The sequence below is a fragment of the Cynocephalus volans genome, chromosome 3 (genome assembly GCF_027409185.1).
Source record: "Cynocephalus volans isolate mCynVol1 chromosome 3, mCynVol1.pri, whole genome shotgun sequence".
NCBI classification, from domain to species: Eukaryota; Metazoa; Chordata; class Mammalia; order Dermoptera; family Cynocephalidae; genus Cynocephalus; species Cynocephalus volans.
The window spans coordinates 181,813,288-181,838,564 of NC_084462.1; the positions used below are offsets into that span (position 1 = coordinate 181,813,288).

Genomic DNA, 25,277 nt, shown 5'->3' on the forward strand with positions numbered 1-25,277 from the left:
TATTACTGGACTCTTAGTTCTATTACAGTGACCTATACATCTATCTTATACCACTCTGTCCTGATAACGTAGCTTCGTTGTAAAGTTTGAAATCAGCAAATATGAGTCATCCAACTTTTTCTTTTTCAAGGTTGTCTTAAAGGGCTGGCTGGTTAGCTCCGTTGAGCATGGTGCTCATAACACTAAGATCCAGGGTTCCATCCCGTACTGGCTACAAAAAAAAAAAAAAAAGATTGTTTTGGCTACTTGGAGTCCCTCCTATATCCATGTGACCCTTAGGACAAGTTTGTGGATTCCTGCAAAAAATACCAACTGGGATTTTGATAGGAAATGTGTTGAAATTGTGTTGAATCTGTAGATTAATGTGGGAAGTGTTGCCATCTGTTTTAGTCCATCTCTGTTGCTTGTAACAAAATACCTGAAACTGGGTAATTTATAAAGAAATAAAATTTATTTCTTACAGTTTTGGAGGCTGGGAGGTCCGAAGTCCAGGGAACACGTCTGGTGAGGGCTTTGGTGGTGGTGGCTCTACAGCAACGCAAGGTATCACATGTCTAATGGCTTGAGCAAGAGAGAACTAACTGGCTCACTTGCTATCCTTATAAAGCCATTAGAACCACACCCATTACTCCATGAATGGATCAATCTATTCACAAGGGTATATATAGTACTCACAACTTAATCACCTCTCAAAGGCCCCACCTTTCAGTTTTCATAATAGGATTTCTCACTGTCTTAACACTGTCACAGTGGGTATTAAATTTCTAATACATGAAACTTCGGGGGACACATTCTACCCATATCACCATCTTACCAGTATTAAATCTTCCAGTTCATGAACATGGGATGTCTTCCCATTTATTTAGATCTTCTTTAATTTTTCAACAATGTTTTGTAGTTGTCAGAATATATATTTTATACTTCGTTTGTTAAATTTATTTCTGAGTCCTTTATTCTTTTTGATGCTAATGTAAATGGAATTTTATTCTAATTTCATTTTCATATTGTCCATTGCTAGTGTTGATTTTTGTGTACTGATCTTGGTCTGACAACCTTGCTAAACTTGTTTGTTAAGTAGCTTTTTTGTAAATTCCTTAGGATTTCCTTATAGACAAGATTGTGTCATCTTACATGATCTGCAAATATAATTTTACTTCTTCCTTTCCTATCTGGATGTCTTTTATTTTATTGCCTTGCCTAATTGCCCTGGCTAAAACTACAATGTTGAGTAGAAGTGGCGAGAGTGGGCATCCTTGTCCTGCTCCTGATCTTAAGGGAAAAGCATCCAGTCTTTTACCATTAAATATGATGTTAGCTGTGTGCTTTTTGTAGAAGCCGTTTATTAGGTTGAAGAAGTTCCCTTCTATTCCTAGTTTGTTGAGTGTTTTCATCATGAAAGGATGTTGGGTTTTGTTAAGTGCTTTTTCTACATCTACTGAGATGGCCGTGTGGTTTTTTTCCTATGTTAATATGATATATTATATTGATTGGGTTTTATTCACATGTTGAACCATATTTTCATTCCTGGGATGAATCCTACTTGGTCATGATGTGTAATCCTTTGTATGAGTTGCTAGATTTGGTTTGCTAGCATTTTATTGAGGATTTTTGTGTCCATATTCACAGGGGATATTAGTCTTTTTTCTTGTCATGTATTTGTCTGATTTTAGTATCAGGGTAATGCTGGCCTCATGGAATGCGTTGGGAAGTGTCCCCCCCCCTTCTGATTTTTGGAAGAGTTCGCAAAGAACTGGTGTTGATTATTTTTTAAACATTTGTTAGAATTCATCAGCCATGAATTCATGTAGCCATGTAGGCCTGGGCTTTTCTCTGTGGGAAGTTTTTTGACTACTGATTATAGGTCTATTCAGAATTTTCTATTTCTTCTTGGTTATATTTGAGTAGTTTATGTCTTTCTAGGAATTTGATTTCATTTGTTATCTAATTTATTGGCATCCAATTGGTCACAGTATTTTATAATTATTTTTATTTATGTAATGTTAGTAGTAATTTACCCTCTTTCATTTCTGATTTTAATAATTTGAGTCTTCTCTCTTCTTAACCAGTCTAGCTAAAAGTTTGTCAATTTTGTTGATCTTTTCCAGAAAACCGCCTTTTGGTTTCATTGATTTTTCTCTATTGTTTTTCTAGTCTCTATTTCATCTGTTTCCACTATAATATCTGTTATTTCTTTCACACATCCTTATACACAGTGCTTTGCTTGATAGTGATATTCCTCTGAGCTCCAAGCAATATTTGTCACAATTACCATGTACCTATAGAAATCCTACATAACATTGGACTGTAAAGTTTGTGGGGTCCTGCCTCAAAGCCAGGCTAGGTCAGTAACAGGCTGCTGAGTGGAAGAGCAAGGTTTGCAGGATATATTGGGGCAAAGAATGCTGTTGCGTGAGTAAGAGCCTGTGCCTCGCCACATCCCTTTCCCAGCAAGCCGCAGCCAGGATGCAGGAGGGGGACAGGCAGTGAGCTGCCAGGCAGTGGGCTGGAGGCCCCCTCACCTCTGAGTGCATGCACCCCTGCAGCCATGTGGCCACATGGGCACCTCACAGTAGGGTGACACTGAGGGCTGTGTGAAACTGCAAATTTCCTGTTCCTGTCAGCATCTAGATTCTAGAATTACCTCTAGGAAGCAAAGTTAAAATGAGGGGAAGAAAGCTTTCCTTGGAGTGCTGTATTGATTGTAGTGATCACCAGCTTTGCCCAGGAAAATGGCCAAAGTAGAACAAATCCACTTGAAAGGACCTCAAAGCTGTGCTCTGTATAAAGTAGTGATTGCTAAATGGGCTGTTAAACATTAACTATTTCAGGTAGTTCTGCTGAATAGAGCCACATTTTCTCATTCATTTAGCCTTTAGTATTCTGTAGAAGAAATTCACTTTGCCATGGAATTTGTAGGTACAAAATGATTTTCATATTGGCTCCTGTGGGGAAAAAATCAGGCTTTGCATGTGCAAAGACCTTGATTTTATACTGCGCTTTTGCGAGCACTGCTCTATCCTAAACTCTGTTTTTACCCTGGGGAGTAGAAAAGTCAGGGGTAGTTCTCCCTACTTTACAGGGAAACATGTTACTCAGAATAGCTGAAAATAAAATTTAAAAAAAAAAAAAAAAAACAGCTGAGCGAGTAGTCTTGCATCACAACCCTAGAGTGTGAGTGAACCCAGACAGGGACCCAGGCCTGCCGACTGCCAGGCACTGCCCCTGCCAAGCTCCCCAGGGTCTGACGAAGGCACACTTCTCCCTAGACCACTGAGACTGACTACTTAGTTCACTGAGAGGAGAAGTGACAACAGGCTCTGTTACCTCTGTTACCAGACATGCACCTTGTGCTGGGCTGAGTACTTTACGCACGTCTTTCGCTCCAGTCCTCACAACAACTCAAGAAGCAGCTATTCCTGTCCCCAATTGACAGATGAGAAAATTCAAGCTCAGAGGTTCAGAAAGTTGCCTGAGGCCTCATAGCCAGGGGTGGAGCCAGGACGTAGGCCTAGGTATGTGACCCTGTGATGGAGTTTGGATGTGTTGTCCCCTCCAAAACTCATGTGGAAATCTGATCCCCAATGTGGCAGTGTTGGAAACTGATTGAGTCATGGGGGCGGATCCCTAATACACTCTGACTTGGCCCCTGCCGTGGCCCTGAGGCCCAAGACCTGAGCCAGGACACTACTGCAGGAGCCGTAGTAGAGCCCTGAGTTGTGGCCACGTGTCACGGATTCAAGTGACCTCACACGTGGTATTTAGGATGAAGCCTGCATGAGTCTGTAATTTGCAGAGTCCTGAGAGAATGAGTCCAGGAGTAAAAGGGGGATAAGGATTCACTAAAAGGGTTTGGGAAGTCAGGAAGATTTGGTTGAATCCAAGTATTAGAAAGTATGTGGGGTTTGCATGTTTTGATTATTATCAGCATCTTTCTACTTCATTTTATTTATTTTTCAACTTGAGCTTCTTCGTCTGCGTATAGGATATATGAGGGTACTTCAAAAAGTTTGTGGGAAAATAGAATTAAAAGATAATATGAATCTTTCCATGAACTTTTTGAAGTGCCCTTGTATTTGCAGTTGAAACAGACATGGAAGCAGGTGATAAATGCTAAAGAGCATGTGAAACAAAGAAGTAGAAAGCTTTTGGAATTAGCAGCAGCTTCTTTAATTGTTCCCTTTTCTCTGGTAAAACCTCCCTCCTGTAGTTGTTTTGGGGTGAAGTTTTAACAAAGTACTCAAAACAAATGACTCAGTTTTCAGACTTGCTAACATTTGGAAGGATTTGGGGAAAATATTTATAGTTGTGTTTAGCATCTTGAGAGTTTGGAGCTTGCTGTTTCGGTGAGAGAATTTTCCATCCATACTGGAGGCGCATCTGAGCAAGCACAGCTGATGGTGTGATGTTCTGCAGTCCTGGGGCCTGCGCGCCTGAGCAAAAGAGGATATTCAGCCGCATGTGCCCAGCGTGGCCCACCTCTTCTTCCAGGTGGATCCTGTTTTTTGCTGCCCCTGCGCTCTCCTGAGCAGACCTGCTGTTGTCACCCCTGTGCTCATGCCTCCCGTGGTGTGGCTCCTCTTCCAGCAGCTCTTGCTGTGGGGACTGGCACCCGCTTCTTTAGGGATCACTTGCTCTGCCTGGAGTGCAGGCTTTGCCTGGCAGAGAGAGAAATTCGGAAGCCTGAGGTTAATAGCACTGGCAGATACAAAATTATTTTAAATTTTAAATTCTGTTGCTTTAGGTATTTTTAGCTATAAGAAGAAGAAAAAATAAATATTAAGAACATGATAGTAGATGATGCTGGGGAGAAAGCCATGGGACAAGTCCTCGTGGATGCTGCAACTTCACGTGTCAAGGTCTTTGGGAATGGTCATGCCTCACGACAGGAAGGCTGTCATTAGAGAAGTGTGGCATGAGAGAAGACGGCGCCCCACCTGAGCAAGGCCTCTCAGTGACTCATCAGAACAGGACTGTGGTTAAGGGGCGACCTTCTCTCTGCCCTGATCTCAGGCCGTGCTGGGCAGAGCTTGGCATCGCTCTTCTGCCTTGCACTCTTCTGGCAGAGGTGGGATTACTGCAGATGCCCGGGCAGCCTTGTTCCCACCTGGCTGGGACAGATCACTCACAACAGGGGGCATGACAGCCAGGCGGAGGGGGCGTCCACAACCCAAAGGCAAGCTCTGTGGGTAGAACTGAGCTCCTGCTTCTAAGAGTTTGGGGGTGTTATGATACCGCCCATTCCTTCTTGAAATAAAAACACTGGGCCTTGGGGACACTTAAACCAGCTCTCTTACCTCATTTCGGACACAATGAGTTAAATCCATCTCCATTTCCTGATGAAAAACATTAAACAGCAAGTCAGCCTCACTTCCGGACACAGATGTTTTCAGCACAGGAGTTTCCCCAACACAACATGTCCACTGTCGTCCTTGTGGCACTGGGGCCACGTGTCTTCTGGGATGAGGAGCGTAGAGCTTCACCTGCTGGAGCAGTAGACAGAAGTAGCACTTGAGAGTCTCACTTTATGATAAGAGACAGAAAAAAGTTACTACTTACAAGGTCAGTGTCTAGGAGGTCTCCTGGCCCTTAAGGGGGATGTTACCAAGGACTTACTGTAAAGGGGATGGGATAAGTTATGATGTGTTCATACACTGAGGTAGATACAGCTCTTAGTGCTCCACAGAGGAGTTTCATTCCCATGGACAGATGCTCACAGTGCGTTGTTGAGTTAAAATGTCAGTTACTAGCAGCACATTTGATATGATTCTAGTTTTGTGTAAAAAAAAAATTATAGACACATTGAAAAAGTAAATATAAACGACAAAATGTTCTTATTAGTTATATCTAGATGGAGCTATTGTGGCTCATTTTTTTTTTCTTCTTTTAGTTTACTCTTTTCTGATTACCTTTTTAATAAACTTATTTTACTTTTCGTAATAAGTAGTTCATAACTGAATAATCTACTGCCAAGAATCAATGTTAGGAAGTAATCAGAAATGTGAGGGCCGGCCCGTGGCTCACTTGGGAGAGTGTGGTGCTGACAACACCAAGTAAAGGGTTAAGATCCCCTTACCGGTCACCTTTAAAAAAAAAAAAAAAGTGCCCAAAGCTATTTATTGTTGCCTTATTTATACCAGAAAAGACATGACCATCATGTTCACGCAGTGAAATTGGGTGTGGTGAAAAGAGCAGATGTGTCGCCCGCCAGGGGTGGAAAGTCCCCTTCACAGATTATTACACTTACAGATATTAGAAATAGTTAAGAATGTTCTCTGAAAGCCCATTTGAAACCACGCTGGAGAGCACTGGTAGTTGTTTGAGTGGATTGGTGGCTTCCGTGGCTTTGGAGTCTGTCTTTGCAGCTTCACAGGCACGGTGCTCAGCAGTCCTGTGCTCGGCCTCCTCGTGGGGAGCAGGAGCGTGGTCCGTCCTCACAGCTGCCACCAGCACCAAGTGATGGCATCTGTGCCACACCCAGGGCCCCACCCCTCACCCAGTGGGTGAGTCTGTTCTTACTTCACTCGTGGTGTACTCCAAAATGGTGGCTGTGGTGCGATTCCAACTTTCTAAAACAAAACAATAAAAACCTAGAAGAAACTACAACAGTGATGGCTATTTTTGATCAAGGGATTATGAGTGATTATTAATACTCATCTCTATTTTCTATATTTCCCATAATGGGCAGGAAATATTTTTTATAATCATGGAGAAAAATATGTGTGTTTTGCAAAGAGCCCAGCAAACTTTCTGCTCCAGGGCACCTCTCTGACCTCCCCAGGCCACCTCCCCACCATCCACACAAAGAATTTTAGAGCTAGAAGGAGACTTTGGAAGATACCTAACCTAGCCACCTCTTTCAGTAGTGAAGAAAGCACCACCTGGAGAAAGCAAGCCTCCTGGTCTCAGGGGGGTCAGTGTCCGGGTCAGGACTCCTCAGCCCCTCGTCCTCAAGGCCCACAGTGCAGGGCATTGGTGCAAGAGCAGTCTCAGCCAGGGGACACTCCCAGGCTACCCTAGAGACATGTGCAAATCACTGGCTCTTAAAGCAGGAAGTCTGGCCCTGTGCTTCTAGAGCTGTGGGTAGAGTGCTATGTGCCCCACAGGGAAGGGACTCCTACCGGGGTCTCGAGGTGGCCAGAAGGTTCTCACAAGAAGTGCTGTTGGTGCAAGCACTAGAAAGGTGAGTAGGAGAGTGGCCAGCAGACAGGACAGAGGGTATTCTAAGCAAAGGGAGCATGAGGCTTGAGCACTGACCAGAAGGTGCCCTTACCCAGGGTGTGGCGGGGGCCGTTCCAGAGTCTGGGCCAGGACAGAGAGGCTGGGACATAATTCCCTGTGATCAGCCAGGAGATCTCTACTGGGCAGGGAAAAGGGCAGGAAGTGATAGATCTGAATAGCATTTGCCAAAACATGTCAGCCAGTTACATACAGAGGACGAGGGAGGGTCCAGCTGAGTGACAGGGCGACAGGAGGGGGTGTGGGGACACTGGGGAATTCAGCACTAGGCAGATTGAGTTTGAGGTACCTGTCAGGCCTCAACTGAGGGCCTGCCGTTTCCAAGGGTGTGGGCTGGAGATGGAGAAAGGTAGGATGGTCAGACCTCTGTGCCAATGAGCACACATGGTGTGAGAAGAGCAGAGGCCAGAGGGACACCCTGAAGAGCCACAGTGCTGCAGGCCTTGGCCTAGTAAGGAAGCCCATGAAGGAAAGGGAGAGAGAATGTGGTTGGCAGGCCAAAGGGAAACAGGGACGTGTGTCCCTGAGGTGGGGGATGGGCTGTGTGGCCACTACCACAAGAGGGGGCTGGGCAGGGGCCCTCAGATGTGGTCATGTAGAAGTTGCCCTGTTTTTAGTCAAGTCCCAGTGAGCTGGTGGCACCTGTGGGTTGTGGACATGGAAAAGTGAGGACTAGAGGTTCTGGAGGCGCCCTGGGACTCTTAGGTCTGCTAGTGCACGGTGCAAAGGAAAACGGTGGAATGATATATTTTACTTAACCCAGTATATCTCAGTATTATCACTTTAACATGCAATCACAATTGTTTGAGATTACAAGCAGTAGTTTTACCTATTTTGTACTAAGTCTGAAATCAGTGCCTGTTTTGTGCTGACAGTGCAATTCAGCTAGGACGGTCTCATCTCCAGTGCTCTGGATGCCCTGTGGCTCACGGCTGCCCTACTGGACAGCACAGCCCTGGGAGTGTGGTCATCGAGGGCGAGGAGAAGGGTGCTGGCTGGAGGGGGTAGGGGACAGAGTACCCTGTGGTGAACTGTGCTCTGGCTGCAGGCTCAGAATGCTCCTGCTTGAGGACTGCAGAAGCTCTGCTCTCTGCCTCTTTCTGTCTTTGTTGACTTTGTCTTTAATGACCAGATGATGCAGAAGTGCCCCCCATCCTCCTGTGGTTTGAGGAGGACAGAGGTGGCCCTGACCAGCTAGTTAGTGGCAGCATTCGACCCCAGTGCTTTGAATGAGGGTCGGCACAGCAATCAAGCTTGGGCAGTAGTGACCTCAGCACCGGTGTTCAGGGCTGTGCTGGCCTGGTTGCAGGACTAGGGGGCTTCTTCCTGGGAAGCAAACACTTCTGCTCCTGGGAGGGAAGATATTTATATGAGTCAGATCATGGCAAAAAGCAGGAATGGCAGAGAAGTTGGAATGGAAGATCAGATCCTAAACAGTCAGTCACCCTCGCCTCAGTCACCCTCGCCTCAGGCCCTCTCGCAGGGATGCGGTGGAGCGTGAAGGGAGCGCAGGCCGCAGGCCAGACAACCCCAGCCACCCAGGGATGATGGGTGCCATTTGCCTCTCCACCCTTCCATCTCCAGTTCTGTGACATAAGGATGGTGACAGTGTGTTTTGGATTGAGTGTCCCCACAACACTTGACCCCCACTGACAGTATTAAGATGGCGGGAACTCCTATTATGGTAACTGAAAGGTGGGACCTTCAAGAGGTGATTAGGGGGCTGACCCCATGGCTCACTCGGGAGAGTGCAGCGCTGGGGGCAGCGGCACTTCCGCCGTGGGTTCGGATCCTATATAGGGTTGGCCGGTTCGCTCACTGGCTGAGCGCGGTGTGCGCGGCACCAAGCCAAGGGTTGCGATCCCCTTACCGGTCACAAAAAGAATTTTTTAAAAAAAAGAGGTGATTAGGTTGTAGGACCAGGCCATAGTGAATGGATCAATAATGGTGGTCATGGGTGAGTTCTGAGGGCTTTAAAAAGAGAGCCCATGAGAGGTTAGTCTCTGTCTGCCCCGCCATTTTCATCCACGTGAGACCCCTGCATTGCTGTAAAGCCACCACCAAAGAAAACCCCTCACCAGATGTGTTCCCTGAGACTTTGGACTTCCCAGCCTCCGAAACTGTAAGCAATAAATTTTGTTTTGTTATAAATCACCCAGTTGCAGGTATTTTGTTAAAAGCAACAGAAACAGACTCATACACAGGGCTGTGGTGTGGTAGTAAAAATAGATAAGCAAGATGAAAGGAACCAAGGCAGCAGCATCGTCAGTCCCACGTCATCAGCCTGAGTGGAAGAGCCACGGACGAGAGGTGTCCTGTGTGGCCCCAGTTACGTGAAATTCTCCAGCAGGTGAAACAATGAATCTGTGCTGGCAGAAATCAGATCCACAGTCGCCTGGGTGGGGCCGGGGGGAGTGACTGGTAGGGCCATGAACCTGCTTCCAACGGGATGATGTTTGATAAAACTCATGGAATGGCAGGTCTCATATTTGCCCATTTATTGTATGTAAATTTTACCTCAAGGAAAAACAGATACTGAGCTGTGGTCAGTGATTTGCATGTTGAGGTATTTGGGGGAAAGTGTGATAAAGTCTGCAGTTTGCTTTGAGGTATGTCCAGAAAATCAGAAGGGCCTATGGAGGGGCAGGTAGACGGGTAGAGACTGAGGGCAAGTGCAGGCGGTGTCACCCGTCCGGCCGGCGTGCAAGGCGCTCCTGTAGAGCTCTTCCAGCTGCTCTGCATGGCTGAAGTTGCTCATAATAAAATTGGGGGAGGGGTTCAGTGATGTATATGAAGAACCTGGCATGGGGAACACTCCCAGGACATGTTGACTTACTTTCTCTACTTCCTCAGCAGATTCAGAACAGCAGCAGCAGCAAACAGAACTAAAACGCTCCTTCAAAAATAGTTTTTGCCCATAAGAAATGGAGGAGCACTTACCTCTCAGAGCAGGGACTCACGGGACAGGATTTAGGTAGGTACATGTTAAAGTTTCTTCCCCAGCGGGGATCAGGATTTACTGCTCTCTGTGTCCTTCCACATAAGGACACACTGTCTCAGACACCTGCTGCCAGCACGTTGTTTGACATCCATTAAATGTGGAAGGAAGGGCTGGCCCGTCAGTTCACTCGGTTAAAGGTGGTACCAGTAACACCAAAGTCAAGGGTTAAAAACAAAAGCAAATGTGGAAGGAGCTCTAGAATATTCTCTTTCATATGCTTTTCTTCTAGCAAGACTAAAAGCTGACATTTATAAGCAGCCCTCTTAAAGTGAAATAGATAATGTGTGCAGGACACCTGGCAAAATCGGTGCACAGAGTAGGCATCACCACGTGGACATGAGATCTGAAGTTTCAGGCCAGTTAAAGTAAACGAACTTCTACCTCCAGCCAAGATAGAGAAACAGGGACCAGATTTACCCCCCTGCCTGAAACAACTGAAATACTAGACAATATATGAAAGAGCAGTTTTCAAGACATTGGGCATCAGGCGAAAAAGGACAGTCATCTCTGAGAAACAGGAAACAAGTGAGAGGAGCCCTTCAGCTGCCTCCACTTCCTTCCAGGAAAGAGTTTCCAGGCCACGGCAAGGGAGTGCGAGGAAACTGCCCAAGGCCGGGCATCACCATTTTCATTTTGAGGAAACTTAAATTGTTTTTTGCCACTTCCTTTAATTTTTTCCCACGTTCTCTTTTTTCCCCCCATATCTCCATTTGAATATTTATTGCTTTTGAGCTCTCTCCTTCAAAACCTGTTTCTAAGAAATATTATTATTCTCCAGGATACTTGGTTCTAGTCCTTCTCTTTCATTCTGGAAGGCTATGATTCTTAGAAAAGAACCACAGGGTGCAGATGGGGTGCCCTGACCCCTGCAGCACTCCCCTCACCAGTCTTCAACCACTTAATGACTCAGTGGTTAAAACAAAGACCCAGGGAATCCTGTCCCAGCCTGACATGGGTGTGCCCCCAATAAGTCTGTGAGCAACAGGAAGAGCCTGCACAAGAGTCCCTTGCTGGTGCTTGCCCATGACCCTGGAGGAGCAAAGTCCAAAGATGGTCTGCAGGGACCTTTCCCTTCTGGGCTTCACTCACCTAGAACTCCAGTCCCACAGCTGGCCTGTAGGAGCATCAGCAAGTGGGCCCTGGGGCATTTGTTTGAGCAGCTCCACGTGGAAAGCTATCAGAGCACACGTGGGGCGAGTGCACTGGGATCCGGCTTCTTCAGTCTTCTCAGCTCACAGCAGTGCGGGAGCCCTGATGGTGACCACTGTCATTCAGGCTGGCATCTGTGCTAGGGTCTGGAGGGGTGGACAGAAAAAGTGGTCATGGTTGGATTCACCAGCCCCTGCTCAAGAGGGACAGTCGTGGCAGCCGCCCAGCAAACCTAGTTCTGAGCGTTTTTCTTTAGCACATCCCCCTGCAATTATCAGATGCTGTTTCTTGCTGGATTCTGAAGTCACACTTCAGACCAGATGTGGAGGCCTAGGCAGAAGCTGGAGCCCAGTGCAGGACTCAGCAGGGAGAGGACCCCTGCCTTTGCAGTTGGCCCCTAGAGGAAGAAAGAAGCAGAGGAATGTTTCTCCTGTCCAGAATCCAGTGTCTGGAGCCCCACTGGGCTAGACCACAGTTTCAAACATTTCTAGCTGTGGAACCCATTTTTCAAATAAAATCTTGTACCGAAGCCAAACGTGTTCAGCAAGTAACAGCAAAGCTGCTCCTGTGCAACTGCCCGATGTCATCTGCAAGGTCCCCAAGGTAGCTTGGCAGAGCCAGGGCTCCGTGGGCCTCAGCTGGAAAACCACTGGTGTGCAGTCAGTGAGGTCTAAGGACTCGGCATAGCAGGGCCCTGAGCAAGCCAGGACCCTCCTCATCCCAGGTCGGAGTCTAGGACTCACCCGGTCCTCTAGCTAAGGACACAGAACCCTAGGGAGAGGGGGTCTGCCCCACTCCTCCTGGCATGTCAGTCCTCGCCCTGAGAATGTGCTGTAACTTTAAATACAGGCCCATTAATGTTGGTGTCTGGTTTTCAAGCTTATTTGAAATTGGGAGGAATTGACAAAAAAGCAGGAAGAGGGTCTTCTACAGGGAAAACACAGAAGACTAAAAAGAGCAAACAAAAGCCTAAGTACAGCCACCACAGGGGCATGTGACAAAGGACCCAACAAACCCATGCACCTCAGCAGCCCCCAAGTTCATCACGGACCCACAGCAGCATCGGAGACCCTGCATCCTCAAGGGGAAAAGCTCTGGATATGTCCTATGTTAAGTGGATTAAAGGTTAAACCAGAGAGGACGGAGGGCGATGACTTAGGAGGGAGAAGGGAAGGCAGTCTAGAAAGCCGGACTGGTCACTGACAAGCACACCTTGTCTGGGTCAGCGTATTTCCAGAAGGCAGCCTTCCCCACGTGACTTGTGCTGCTGCTTTGAAGGCTCTCTGCTAATCCACCTCAGTGTTGCTGCTGAATTTTATGCAAGTTCACATAAAGTCCATACCAAAATGATCTGTCTAGATAAACATTTTTTTTTAGTGTTTTATATCTTTTAGCCTGGGTTTACTCACATTCTTGCTGAGGGAAACGTGTGAGTGAGTGTGTCTGTGCGTGAACAGCTCCTTATGACAAAGTCTCGCTGCCATAAATTTGAAGAACTCTGGTGTGAGCCCCGGACACCTGAGTTCTAGACTCAGCTCTGGCCGTGGGCAGATCTCTTCACCTCCTGGCGTCAGTTCTGTCAGTTTTCCCACCCAGAATATGAGGGCGTTGGGCTCAGCAGGTCTCCTGGGTTCCTTTCAGCCCAAAATCGTCTCTGTAAACCCTTGAAGCCCAGAGAAGCCAGAGTTTTTGTTAGCAAGAGGCGTTGTTTTCTCTTGATTCTGGGGTGAGTTGTGCCATCCTCCTCTCCCAATTACTGTTTGGGTGGCCCTGGCCTTGCTGTCCTCTGGTATGCCAGTGTCACGAATCTTCCTTGAGCAGCAACTGTGGGAAACCTGCGACACTTGGAGCTCTAAGGGAGAATGAGCAGCATGTCCATTCCCCGCGAGTGTGCCTGGTCTGGAGGGAGTGCGGTGTACAGGGCGCCCTGGCAGGCCCAGCGGGAGGAGCACCTCGGGCTGCCACATGCTGGTGCAGATTGTTCTGGCAGCCCAGGTAGGGTGGTTTGTGGGGGAGACCAGTCAGGAGGCCCCTGCAGTAGTAGAGGCCGCACACCCTGACAGGCTGGCTCTTGCCTGTTCCTTCACTCACTGGATGAATAGAAAGACCTACTGTGCACCAGTTGTGTCAGGGGGGAGGCACTGGACAAGGCAGGCATAGTCCTGCCCTGGTAGAGCTTGCAGTTTGGTAAAAATGGACAGAAAATGGACTCTAGTGAAAACCGCTGGGTGGGTGGTGCTGGGACGACTTCAGCATTGTGCACTTTCCCACTAGGGAAGGGGCCTGTGTGCATCCTGCAGTAAGAGGCAGCAGGAAGCTCGGCTGGAGAGTCTTTGCAGTACTGTAGTTAACTGAGCAGATCCTCCAAGGAGTGTCTGGTCTTACCACACTAATCTAGTGCTGCAGTCAGACGGGATTCTTCTTGAGGGAATATACTAGATGAAAACATTGGCGTCAGAGCTGACATGGGCTGCATATAACTGAGAAACAAGTTGCCGTGATCGCAGGAACAGAACCTGTCATGTTTGTAGCTCATGTTATCTAAATGAAGCGGTGTCTTCACTGCACCTCACCACTGAGATGAATCCCTTAAACCCGAGAACGATCACATGGGCCCCAGAGCAGGTGGGTGTACACGGCAGGGGGCCTTCTCTGCAGTTTGGTAGTAACAGCCTGTCGTAGGAAAACTTCACCCCTTAACTTGAACTTTATGTGTAGTCACAATCCCAATAAATTCTTCCTAGAGAGTCTTGTGGTAATGGAGAAGAGGAATAGCTTCTCCTTTAATGCTAGTGGCTTGGAATAAAGAAAATGCAGTCTCACTTGCCATAATAATTAGTAATGATCCTGGAGCGCTTACCTTTGAGAACATGGGACAGCAGCCTGTTCTAACCCCCATGCAGTCTTCCTTGTTTAAGGGGAATGTTACAGCCAGGAGCGGCACCTTTGATCTGTAAATATATTAAATCCTGAGCCCTCCCAGAAAGGGAGCATGGTCCCTCCCCAACACCCACCTTGTGCCTGTCTTCAAAGAGCACTCAAAACAAGCACATGCCTGCTCGCGCACACGTGTGAGTGCACACACACTCTCACACGCATCCTCCTCCCCTGTGAGCTCGCCAAGACTATACATAAGTTTTTAAATTTCCAAATTAGTTTTAAATCTTAAAATTCCTTTTTGAATCCATTTTACAAGTTACAATCTTCATTTACTTTTTTCATTTTTATGAAGTTTTGAATATGAATAAGCCAAAATTTTAGGCTGCCTACTTTCTTGAATGAAATTTTTTTTTTTTTTTTTTTTTTTTTCTATAAGATGACCGGTAAGGGGATCTTAACCCTTGACTTGGTGTTGTGAGCACCACGCTCAGCCAGTGAGCAAACCGGCCATCCGTATATGGGATCCGAACCCGGGGCCTTGGTGTTATCAGCACCGTACTCTCCCGAGTGAGCCACGGGCCGGCCCTTGAATGAAATTTTGATTGAGATAGTTGTAGATTCAGGAGGCCGAGAGCTGGCTCTGTGGCCACCAACGTGAAGAGACTGTACGAGTCCCGTTCTTAGTGCTTGCGTGTCCTAACCTGAAGCTGAAGAAGCCTCCGTGGGCGCACATGCTGTGACAGTGCTCGCTCTCGTGGTGGTGTCTCACTTCCCGACCGCTGGAGGGATAAGTTATGTGATGTTGTTGCTGAACCCCCAAGTGTTGGCTCCGTGAGTGATGAACATGGCCTCAGAGGCCAGTAGCTTTCTTGGCCTACAGAGTAAATGGACAGTATATTTTGGAAGGGCTCGTATCCAGCTTACTGTTTACAGTGGGAGGCTTACGTTTCATAATCCTGGATGGGTTCAGTGCACCAAATATCCAGAACTCAGTAGGTTTCTTCTGTTAATTGGATTCGCGTGAGTCTTATCGAGTTTTTTCATGGCTAGAGTATTCATGAGAATAAAACTGCTGGGCCATGTGATGGGTTAGAGGGCCTTTTGAGGAGGAATCAGTGAATGCTGGATTTGCTGCCGCTAGTGAAGTTTTAAAGGCAGCACCAATACTCTAATAGGAAACGTGGAAAAGAAGGAAGAGCAGCAGTAAAAGAAGTATTAGTGAGAACACAGGAGCGGACTAAAGCTTGGACTGGAATTTCTTCCTGGTATCAGAGACAAGTTCATCACAGCATTTTTCCTCCTGACCTGCACTGACATACCAACACTGTGAAGTGCCACTTTCTTCTTAGACCTTCATTTCTTAAAGAGATGTACTCCATTTCTACAACTTTTGAATAAAGTGATTGTTTTTTACAACCCCCTTTGAAAAACTGTAGATTCACATGCATTTATAAGAAATAACAGAGACATATCCCAAGTGCTCCTCCCCAGTGGTACACTGCCACAGGCGAGGCTTGTCTACTTTTTCTTTCTTTTTTAAAAAATTGTGGTAGAATACACGTAACATAAAATTTGCCACTAGTGACATTTAGTCCATTCACAATATTGTACACCCATCATCGCTATCTAGTTCCAGAACATTCTCAGCATCCCAAAAGGAAACCCCCTCCCATTAGCAATCACTTCCCATTCTCCCCTCTCCAAACCCTGGGCAAACACTAATCTGCTTTCTCTGTCCGTGGAGTTTCTTCTTCTGGACGTTTCATATAAATGGAATCATACATTGTGGCCCCGAGTGATGCCTGCTCTGTCTGAAAGCCTCTGGCTGTGTCTGGCTTTTGTCTGATTAATAGGGGGTTTATTTAGCCCCAGACTTTCTGGTACAGACTGGAAGGAGGAGTGAGCCCCTCTCACACTTGGCACAGTTAAAAAACCAGAGGGCACCAGGCTCGGATCAGTGTTCTCTTTTGCCTTCAGAGAAAGGCCCAAGAAGAATACACACTATTTTAGTGGAGGCACTTACGTTGATGTTTTCCAAAAAAATAAACTAGTTAGTGAACAGAAAAGCAAATCCAGAGATGACAGTTTTTAAAAAATACCTGGGGGCTGACTGGGTAGCTCAGTTGGTGAGAGCACGGAATTGCAACACCAAGGTCAAGGGTTCGGATCCCTGTGCCGGCCAGCGGCCAAAAAAAAATCTGAGTTCATAAAATAAATACAGCAGAGGTACACTGAGGCTGGTAATGAATCAAGTCATGGTGACAAGAACAGAGCACAGTGTGGCCATTTGTCAAGCAACAGACAGAATCTGTTCCTTATTTTAAGTAAACACGCAGAGGAGAATTCTTTGCTTCCAGGATCCTGCACTGTTTCCCACTGGGAACTAGTCTGAGACCTGAGGGAGACTGGTTTGAAGGTTCGAAGGAAGATGATGAAGTCATTTGCTTTGAAGTCCAGTGATTCTCATTGTTTCTGACCTAATAAAAAATCATCCCCGCAGATATCTGGCCATCCTAGTCATGAAGCCCCTGGCAGGCATTATCTCCTGCCACCCCCAGGGCGTGCCCAGAGCCCTGGCAGCGGCCCTCTCCAAAATCCATGCCTCTTAACCCCACATCCACCCGACAGAGATGGGTGTAATGTGTAAGTGTAGGGTCCTGTGGCCAAATGTGTAGATTAACAAAGCTAAACGGGTGTCTTTGCCGCTCAGGGGAAGGTGGCGAACATAAATAAATGACCAGACACACCTGATTCTGGTACAGCCAGCACCCTAGAGTCAGGAGTGGGAGGCCCAGTGAGCTCTGGGTGGCCCCTGAGGAGTCAGCCCCTGGCCCACCCGTGGCCCTGCCTGCCGTCCCAGAGGGGGCGGGGGCTGCAATGACTTCTGTGGTGTATTCAGTGCCCCCTTTGAACTTGCTAGTGCAGCTGGGGGTTGGTACTTGAAGGTGGCTCAGGGCTTCCAGTGCTGGTTTATGCCAACACCCGCCATCCAGGGGTGTGCCAGGCCTCTACGGCGTCTGGCCCTCCACAGGGGCTGGTTTGGCATCATGGCCACTAAGAGCTCGTAGTATGAGCTCCACTCTCCTTCCTGGCCATCTCTCACCACCCCTTGGCCGTTACCCGCCCTGTGTCCCCCAGGCCTCAACCCTAATGCCCGCTCCTCACCGACCACCCACTTCTACCACTCCCAGGCACTGTTTCCTGTCTTGATAGCACCTCTCGTTATCTGCAGTCAGCTCGAGTTTCCTGTCCCCACTCTAGTACTGGTGGCCACCCTACTCACCACAGCTTCTGTGCCTGGGGCCTGCAGACACTGGCAAATACTGTGTAGTGAGCAACTGTGGGACTGACCGGCTCCCACTCAGGGTCCACGGATACAACAAGGATGACTCTGAGGTACAGAAGAGCAGGCAGCATTGGGCACTGGAGGGACAGCCAGACCCTCAGGGCTGCAGTCACTTGTCAGCACCACTGGTGACCAGAGGCTCAGACTCTCCAGACAGCTCTGCCCACGTAGGCACAGAGGCCTCATCTGGCTAAGGGGTGGGCAGCCTGGGGACGAACTGGAGCTGGTCAGTGGACAGCAAATGGGACATTAAAGGGACTTACTCTTGTCCTGTGAAAAGTGGACAAGGGACAAAGAGGTGGGCAGTGTGGACAGAGGCTGCCTGAGGAGAGGGCGGGGGGCCAGCATTGTGCCCCCTGGGAGGCTGGCTCTCTGCTGGCTTTCGTCACTTCCGTCTCCCATAGCCTGGGCAGCAGGGGACGTCACCTGCCCAGCGGCACAGAGGAGGCCGTCTGAGCCTGAGGAGGCCTCCTTTTGGGTGTCAGGCTCAGGGGGGGCCTGGCCAGGCTGCGTGGCTGCCTCTGGGTGGGCTTTGGCATGAGTGAGGACGGCAGAGGCAGGGACAGGCGTACTGGCCTCAGCAGTTCAGTGCTTACTGTAGAGCACCCCGTGCCACCCTCAGGCCCAGGCCTGGACACCTATGTGACCCTTTACTGTCCTTGCAGCCCAAGGTCCCACCTTGTGTTTCTTCTTGCATCTCTTCATTCGCCTTTAATCTGGACCATCTCTGCCCCTTTGTCTCCGGCTGATGTTTGCACTGCTTGTCTGGTGGGCTGTCCTTCCATCTGTTTTGTCTGACAGTCTGAGGATGACTTGGTGAGCGTCTTTCTTCCCTGTGAGACTGTGGCCGAGGGCAGGACCATGTCCATTCTGCTTTCCGCGGTGCCCATGCCTGCCCTGCCACTCCTGTCCCCACATCAGGCTGTGTGCTGCCATGCAAGGTCACTGACACTTTCTCAGGTCCCCAAACCTCCAGACCTTCCTCTTATCCCTTCCTTCCCTGAGAAAAGTCCCTTCCTGCTTCCAGCCTGCCGGGGTCACCTTAGTCAGCGTCCATGCCAGCCCCAACGACCAGATGCTGTGGGCGCTCGACAGCAGATGGAACGTGCACGTCCGGGCTGGGATCACCGAGGAGATGCCCGTAGGGACAGACTGGGAGCATGTGCCAGGTAGGAACCAGCAGGTGGACATTCACCACCGTCCCCTCGCACGGCTGGGCTCGTCAGCCGATGAGTTTGTCAACCACAGCCTGCGAGCCAGGCAGTCACTGCTGCAGTCGCTTGGGGCCATCCTGAACTCCCCTGACACTGCCCCACTGTCTGTGGATCAGCACTTTCCACCCAGCAGCCACAGCTTTGTGCTGGGTATTTCCTTTCTGTTGTTCTATAGAGGCAGGTGACAGACAGATGTCTAGTAAGTGTTCCTTGTTGAGTGAACCCAGGCATCTAACTTGTGCTTTGGTGGAATGACAGTTTTCACAGTGCCTGGACCCTTCGTCCTTTGGCTTCAGGCTCTTGGCAGCTTTGCTAGTCCCGCCGACAGGGCATCCTTTCCCTGGGCTTCCACTCCAAGCCCCGCCAGTGCAGGGTGCTCTGTCACCACAGGGAGCTCCAGGGGATGCGTGCAGTGTCGGGAGAGTGGGCCCCAAGATGGGGATCCATTCCATCCGCAGCTGGGTGCTGAGGAAGGACACCCTGTTCGCCTGCAGGTCTGCAGGCCTGCCAGCTGGCACTGAGCACCAGGACCGTGTGGGCCCGCTGTCCAAATGGTGATGTTGCCCGACGATATGGCATCACAGACAAAAACCCTGCTGGAGACTACTGGAAGAAAATTCCTGGAAATGTGTCATGTGTCACAGGCAGGTGCCCGGGGCTTGGTGGGCTTGGGGCCGCGTGTCCCCTTGGGATTCTCAAGGTTCCTGGAGACCATGTCAGAGGGGTCTCTTGAAGAGGCTGCTGCACTGGGCTCCTCTGTTCCAGAGTGAGAGCCGAGGGCAAGGCCATTCCTGCAGGAACTTGTCTCAGGGGAACTCTGTCAGGAAGTGACAGAGGGGACCCAGGCTCTGCCGCAGTCTCCTGGGACAAGGATGGGGGCTGTGCCACCCACTTTAAAGTTGAGGGAATAAAGTACTGATTGGGGAAGTGGCTGGTCTAAGGCCCCACAGCTAGAACATGGCCAAGTCCAGACCTGGATCCAGGCTCCTGGCTCCATTTATGCCCGTCCCCCAGGCTGCATGATTCACAAGTGTGTGATTGGCTGTTGTCCCTGCAGTGACCTCGTCAGATGAGCTCTGGGCAGTGGGCCCACCCGGCTACCTCCTCCAGCGGCTGACAAAGACGTTCAGCCACTTGCACAGTGACCAGAAGAGCAGCCAGGCCGCCACCCCCCACCCCGAGGACCTGGAGGACGAGTGGGAAGTCATCTGAAGGAGCCCAGGGACAGAGTCGTTGAAGGGGAGGGGGCCGGGCTCTGTATGGACGCAGTTGGTTTCCGAGTTGCTCGCTTGTGAACATGCTTCACTGACCCTTGTCCAGACGTGTCTGGCCAGGTTGGACACCCCCCACCTGCTCTCACCCATGTTTGTTTCTGTCTTGTCTAGAACCCACAGCCTCAGCCGAGTGACTGGAGCTGTTGCTGTAGCAGCAGTGCCTTTGAGCTCTAGCGAGGCCGGCTCCAGAGGGGACAGCGGCCCTGCTGCATTGCATGTGCTACCGTCCCCAAGCGCTGAGGGCATGCCCTTACCAGCAGCTGCGGGTCCACTGGTGGGAGATGCTGCAAGGAGCCTCCGTGGGCAGGCTGAGTCAGAGCAGGAGCAGTGGCACACCAGTGAGCTCCGGCAGGCGACCAGCACAAGTGCTGTTGCCATGGTAGCAGCCCCCGCTCAGGCTCCCCAGCCACTGGACATGCTCAGTGTCTCCATCGCACTCCCTCCCCCGAGATGCACATTCCAGTGCACATTCCAAGCTGGACACTCCACTTGGGACCCCAACCCCAGGGCCGTGCATGAGAAGTTGAGCGCTGGGCTGTGTCGCGATGGGGAGCACATGCGCACACACATGCACACACACACGCACACACCAGGCCCCTGCTGCCCACACACAGCGCGGGCTGCTTACCTCCTGGAGGACATACTTCAGCCAAAACAGTAAAGGCAAGTGGATGCACATGGAACATGGCAGCATGCACATGTGTCCGAGGCAGGACGGCACAAGAGGGTGCTGGCCACGCATGAGGCTTAGCCACGGTAGCTCACTTAGAAATGTCGGGGGGATATGAACTAATGCTGCTGGTGGACGTCACAAAACCAGAGGCATCCTCAGAGGATGAACCTCCTGATTATTGCCTTTTTTGTTTATTGTATTACAAACCTTCATAAGATACCTCATTTGAAGTCAAATCTTACAAATTTAGAAGAGAAATGTATTTTCTGAAAATAGTGGAAGGCCTTTTGCTCCTTCCGGGGGTTTACCCTGAGCCTGTCTGTCCTCACCTGCAGCTTCGGAGGGCTGGGCGGGACGCAGCAGGTGGAAGCCAGTGCCTGCTGTGGATAGTCCTTGGGGTCAGCCAGTGCCACTCTCTAATGGCATCTGAGCTCCAGCACCAGGCCGCCCAGCCACGTGTCCTGCCCTGAGCCACTGCCCTCTCCGTCCTGGAGGCAGCTCCAAGGCCGGACTCCAGGCTAGCTGCTTTTTTTAGCCTGCCTCTGGCCCAGGCCTAGTTATCCGATGCCTGTTTTCTACTAAGCAAGTGTGTCAGGGCACCCCCAGGCCACAGGTGATGAGCGATAAACTATGTTCTCTGACGGGACCCCGCCAGCCATGAAGATGGAGGTTTTCCAGGTCTGAATGAGGACACGATGCTGAAACCCCAGGTCTTACTTCACACTGCACTTTTATGGAGTCCTTTTTGTAAAAGTTGGGTGACAGCAGAGGCAGCCCCAGGCAGGGCCGCTCTTCCTCCGTGTATGTTGTGCCTTGCCCGGCCCCTCAGAAGGCAAAGCTCCCCTAACCCATGGGGCTGTAGTGCGATTAAACCCAAGTCTAGGTGAGACTTTTACACTACTTTTAGCTTCAGTGCTTTGTACCGTTTTCTTTCTGGTTTTAATTTTTAGTTGTGCTTTGAGACAGTGCAATAAACTAGACTTTTTCCAAACCTGGTTGAGTCTGATGCTTGAGCTGTGAGCAGGTGCCCTCAGCAGAAGCTCCTGAGGGCTGGCGTACCTGCCTATGCTAGGATCTGCCACCCCAGCCCCACTGCCAGGAGAGTGCATCAGCAGACCTGATCTCCTGACCTGGTTGGTGTTGAAATATGTACCAGTCTGGCCAGGTGGCTCTCGTGGGGGAATGGCCACTCAAGTGCTGGACATATCCACGGTAGCCCCTGGGAAGGACACCCTGAGGTGAGGCAGAGCGCAGGATGTCGCCTCATGCAGCCTTGGGCAGGCTTTGGGAATTCAAGTCCCTGGTTCTACGTCTCCAGCCAACAAGCAAAACCATGTACCAGAAGTACCCTCTGGAAACTAACATGCAAAAAAAGATCACATCCAGATCAGCAGCAAGACGCACAACATAGCACCCTGAACAAGGAATGTCAGACTCATGCCAAGAAATGGCGCAGCTTTACAGAAGACATAAAAGAAAACTTGAATAAGGGAAGGTATGTCTCACATTCCTGGACGGAAGACCAAATAAATACATGATGCAAAGACATCAGTCTTTTCTAAAGGAAATTACAGGTTTAACTCAATTTCACTCAAAATTACCACGTAGGATTTTTTTGTTGGGGGGAGGCAAGGAGGAATTCACAAAACGTTAGAGCCCATAGACACCCGTTGACCGCGCCAGACATGCTCCTTGGGCCTCACAGCTACACATCCTCCTTCCTCAAGCCCTGCAAGGTGGATACTGTGAACCCCGTGAGACTCAGAGAGGTTAAGTAACTTGCTCAAGGTCACACAGGGAGCACTGGGATTTGGACCTAGCTCTGTGGAACTCTAGACGTATGCTGTTTGATGCCACCTTACTGTCCTGTTGGTCCTGGGAAGAAACAGGTGAGAATTGCCAAGAATGATGATAGGTGGGAGCCCCAGCAGGGACCAGCACGTCAAGTATGGCATGGGCCCAGCGACACCAAGCAGCCCAGCACGGTCTGCAGGGAGTTAACACAATGAAGGAGATAGTGCAGATGTGGGTGGGGAGGGCGATTTCACAGTTATGTGGGCAAAATAATATTAAATGGATTAAAGAACCTTAAAATGGGAGAAAAACAGGATTTGATTTCTGGATGGCGGGACTTCTTGAACTCAAAGGTGACAGGGAAAGCCACAGAGGAAAATAAGTATGTACCTGTCATTTCTTCAAAATATAAAAATTCTATAAATTAAAAAACCCACATAAAATCAAAAAGAAATAATTGCAAATAATATGACATTGATGTTGAATATTTACTTTAAAAACTTGTCCAAACCAGGAGGAGGAACACTGAAGACTCAGGTATGGACAGAGATGGAAGGGCATTTCGCAAGAGCAGGACTGCCAATTGCGAACACCCCCGCCCTACTGGGAGAGTCCTTGCAGCCCATGGGTGGCCTGAAAAGCTCACACCCTGCAACTCCACTTCTGGAAATCTGTCCTCAGTAGCAAATCCTAAATCGGGGAAAAGATAAGCCCAGCCTTATTTATAATTGGGAAACCCTGAAAACTACCTGGGGCATTGGACACACTGACGAGTCCTGTGATGGGAGAGCACGCGGCTGGTAAAGAGCATGCGTGTGCAGGGAAGCGTGCGTGGCGGTACCACACGCGATCTTACTGTGTCAACGTGGAATTTCTTGGGTGTGGCATGATAAGGTGGTTTTGTAGGAAATCATATACAGAGAAGGAGCAAGAGAAGGGGAGAGAGAGAATGCAGATGTTGGAGGCTGTTCGGTGTACTCTTCTAACATTTGGTAGGTTTAAATTTTTTCATAATTCCAGGGGGGCACAGCCAGGGCAGAAAGAAACAAGTTCTCCACTTGTGACAGGAAGCTAGTCACAGTGGTTGCCTGTAACTACATACCTCTTTCTATCTTTTGAATTTTGAGCTAAGTAAATGTATTATTCCAAAAATAAATAAAATTTACATTTTAAAGTCAGTTCTTTCGAGCATTAACTCTTTATGGTATCAACACTGGTCGAACCAAATATAAAATAAACACCAAAGACTTCTTAAAAATCATGTCTACAAAGTGTTTTACAATATGAGGAAAGGTTAAAAATACTAAATTGCGTAAGTGATCTGATTTCACATATGTAAAAATATGCACTAAAAAAACCAATATATTTAATATATGTGCATAGGAAAAACTGGAAGAAAAATATACCAAAATGCTAGCAGTTGTTGTCGGGGGGGGGGGGAGACATGACAGCAATTAGTGGGCCCCTTTACTTGAGAATTTAGGGACCCCACCTCCAGGAGCCACACTCAAGCAGGACCGTCAGTGTTTCCATGGCACAGGCCCTGCCACCCCCTGCCGTGGACTTGGTACAATCCACGTCTTCTACAGTGAGCATGAATCTTAGAAGGAAATTATTGTAAAACATCACTGAAGATGGAAATTTCTCCTCACCTCTATCTCACTTGGGGTGGTGGTTGTGCATGTGTATACGTTTGTCATAACTCATCAAACTACACATGTAAAGTCTGTGCATTTTATTATGTGTAAGTTATACCTTGATTTTTAAAAGTATCAGGGCAAAGCTAATCACTGCAGTGAGACAGGGCTCCGCTAGTTACTCACTTCTCAAATATGGGCCAGTCTTGCCAGGACTAAGCTTGTTTTCCCTCCCTCCTGACTTCCAGGAAGCATCCTTGTTCTGAACAGGATTTGAGGTACTTAGGAAACTGCTCTCAAAATAGTATTTTAAAGTTGGTGAAGAAATCAGAAGAGAAACTCACAGTAGGAAAATCACAGTAACATGGGGATGAAATTAGCAGACAAAGAAGGCATAGCGAGGGCCCAGGCACGGCAGCGCAGAGCCCAGCAACCAGGTTCACGTCACCAAGGCCAGAGGAGGGGACAGGCCTTGGTCCCCCACCCTCAGGGCCACCTCCAGGCCACCCCGATAGCACAGAGTCCCTTTGGGGCTCCAGGAGTGAGGTCACAGTAACCTTGGGGAGGTGGGGGCTGTTTCCCAGTGCTGGCTTTTGATGAGACCAAGCAAGAATGGCCAGCCCAGCCTTCATTGTCCTTAACAGACATCTGGGGCACAGAGGTTCTCGCCCCTGAACTCTTAATTAGGGTTGGGGTTCAGGGTCCTTGGGAACACTGGGCACCTGGGTGGGCCTGGGGGGGAAGGGCAGAACTGGCTGCAGCCAGGTTTGCCTTAGAAACAGATTGGTGGAATTAATGAACTGAACATATAAACCAACGTGCTGCATCCCAGAGAAAACTGCAGCTTGTTCTGGGCAGGAATTGCCTTTCAGAAGCCATCAAGGCTACCTGCCAGCAGCCAAGGGCTGAGTTGCTATCTGCCAAGGGATACCTGAGCTGGGCCTGGCTGGCTCTGGCCCTCCCAGTCCTGTGTCCACTCAAGTCCTTCATGCTCATGGCCAGGGCAGTAACTGACTGGGGCAGCACCAGGGTCCTCGCTGCCCTTCCTGGGGCGGGAGGTCCCACCCTCTCTC

The 25,277-nt window shown here is 49.1% G+C and overlaps 1 protein-coding gene, 1 long non-coding RNA gene and 1 pseudogene across 4 annotated transcripts in view; 2 read left to right on the top strand and 1 right to left on the bottom strand.

Annotated features, from left to right (window-relative positions):
• Positions 1-21,723, top strand: part of TECPR2 (tectonin beta-propeller repeat containing 2) — a 109,619-nt gene extending 87,896 nt beyond the window's left edge. For all 3 annotated transcript variants that reach the window (XM_063090481.1, XM_063090482.1, XM_063090483.1), the window contains exons 18-20: positions 18,640-18,781; positions 19,321-19,470; positions 19,884-21,723. In XM_063090481.1, the coding sequence (XP_062946551.1) occupies positions 18,640-18,781; positions 19,321-19,470; positions 19,884-20,038 (447 nt within the window). In that variant the 3' untranslated portion in view covers positions 20,039-21,723. The remainder of the gene's footprint in view (positions 1-18,639; positions 18,782-19,320; positions 19,471-19,883) is intronic.
• Positions 4,184-21,170, bottom strand: LOC134373046 (uncharacterized). Its single transcript, XR_010022939.1, has 4 exons — positions 21,103-21,170; positions 11,327-11,532; positions 5,295-5,483; positions 4,184-4,655 (listed from the first exon to the last, which is right to left on the bottom strand). It is a non-coding gene; the product is annotated as an uncharacterized LOC134373046 (long non-coding RNA).
• LOC134371776 (oligosaccharyltransferase complex subunit OSTC-like) lies at positions 13,258-15,359 on the top strand (annotated as a pseudogene).
• Positions 21,724-25,277: the final 3,554 nt, after the last annotated feature.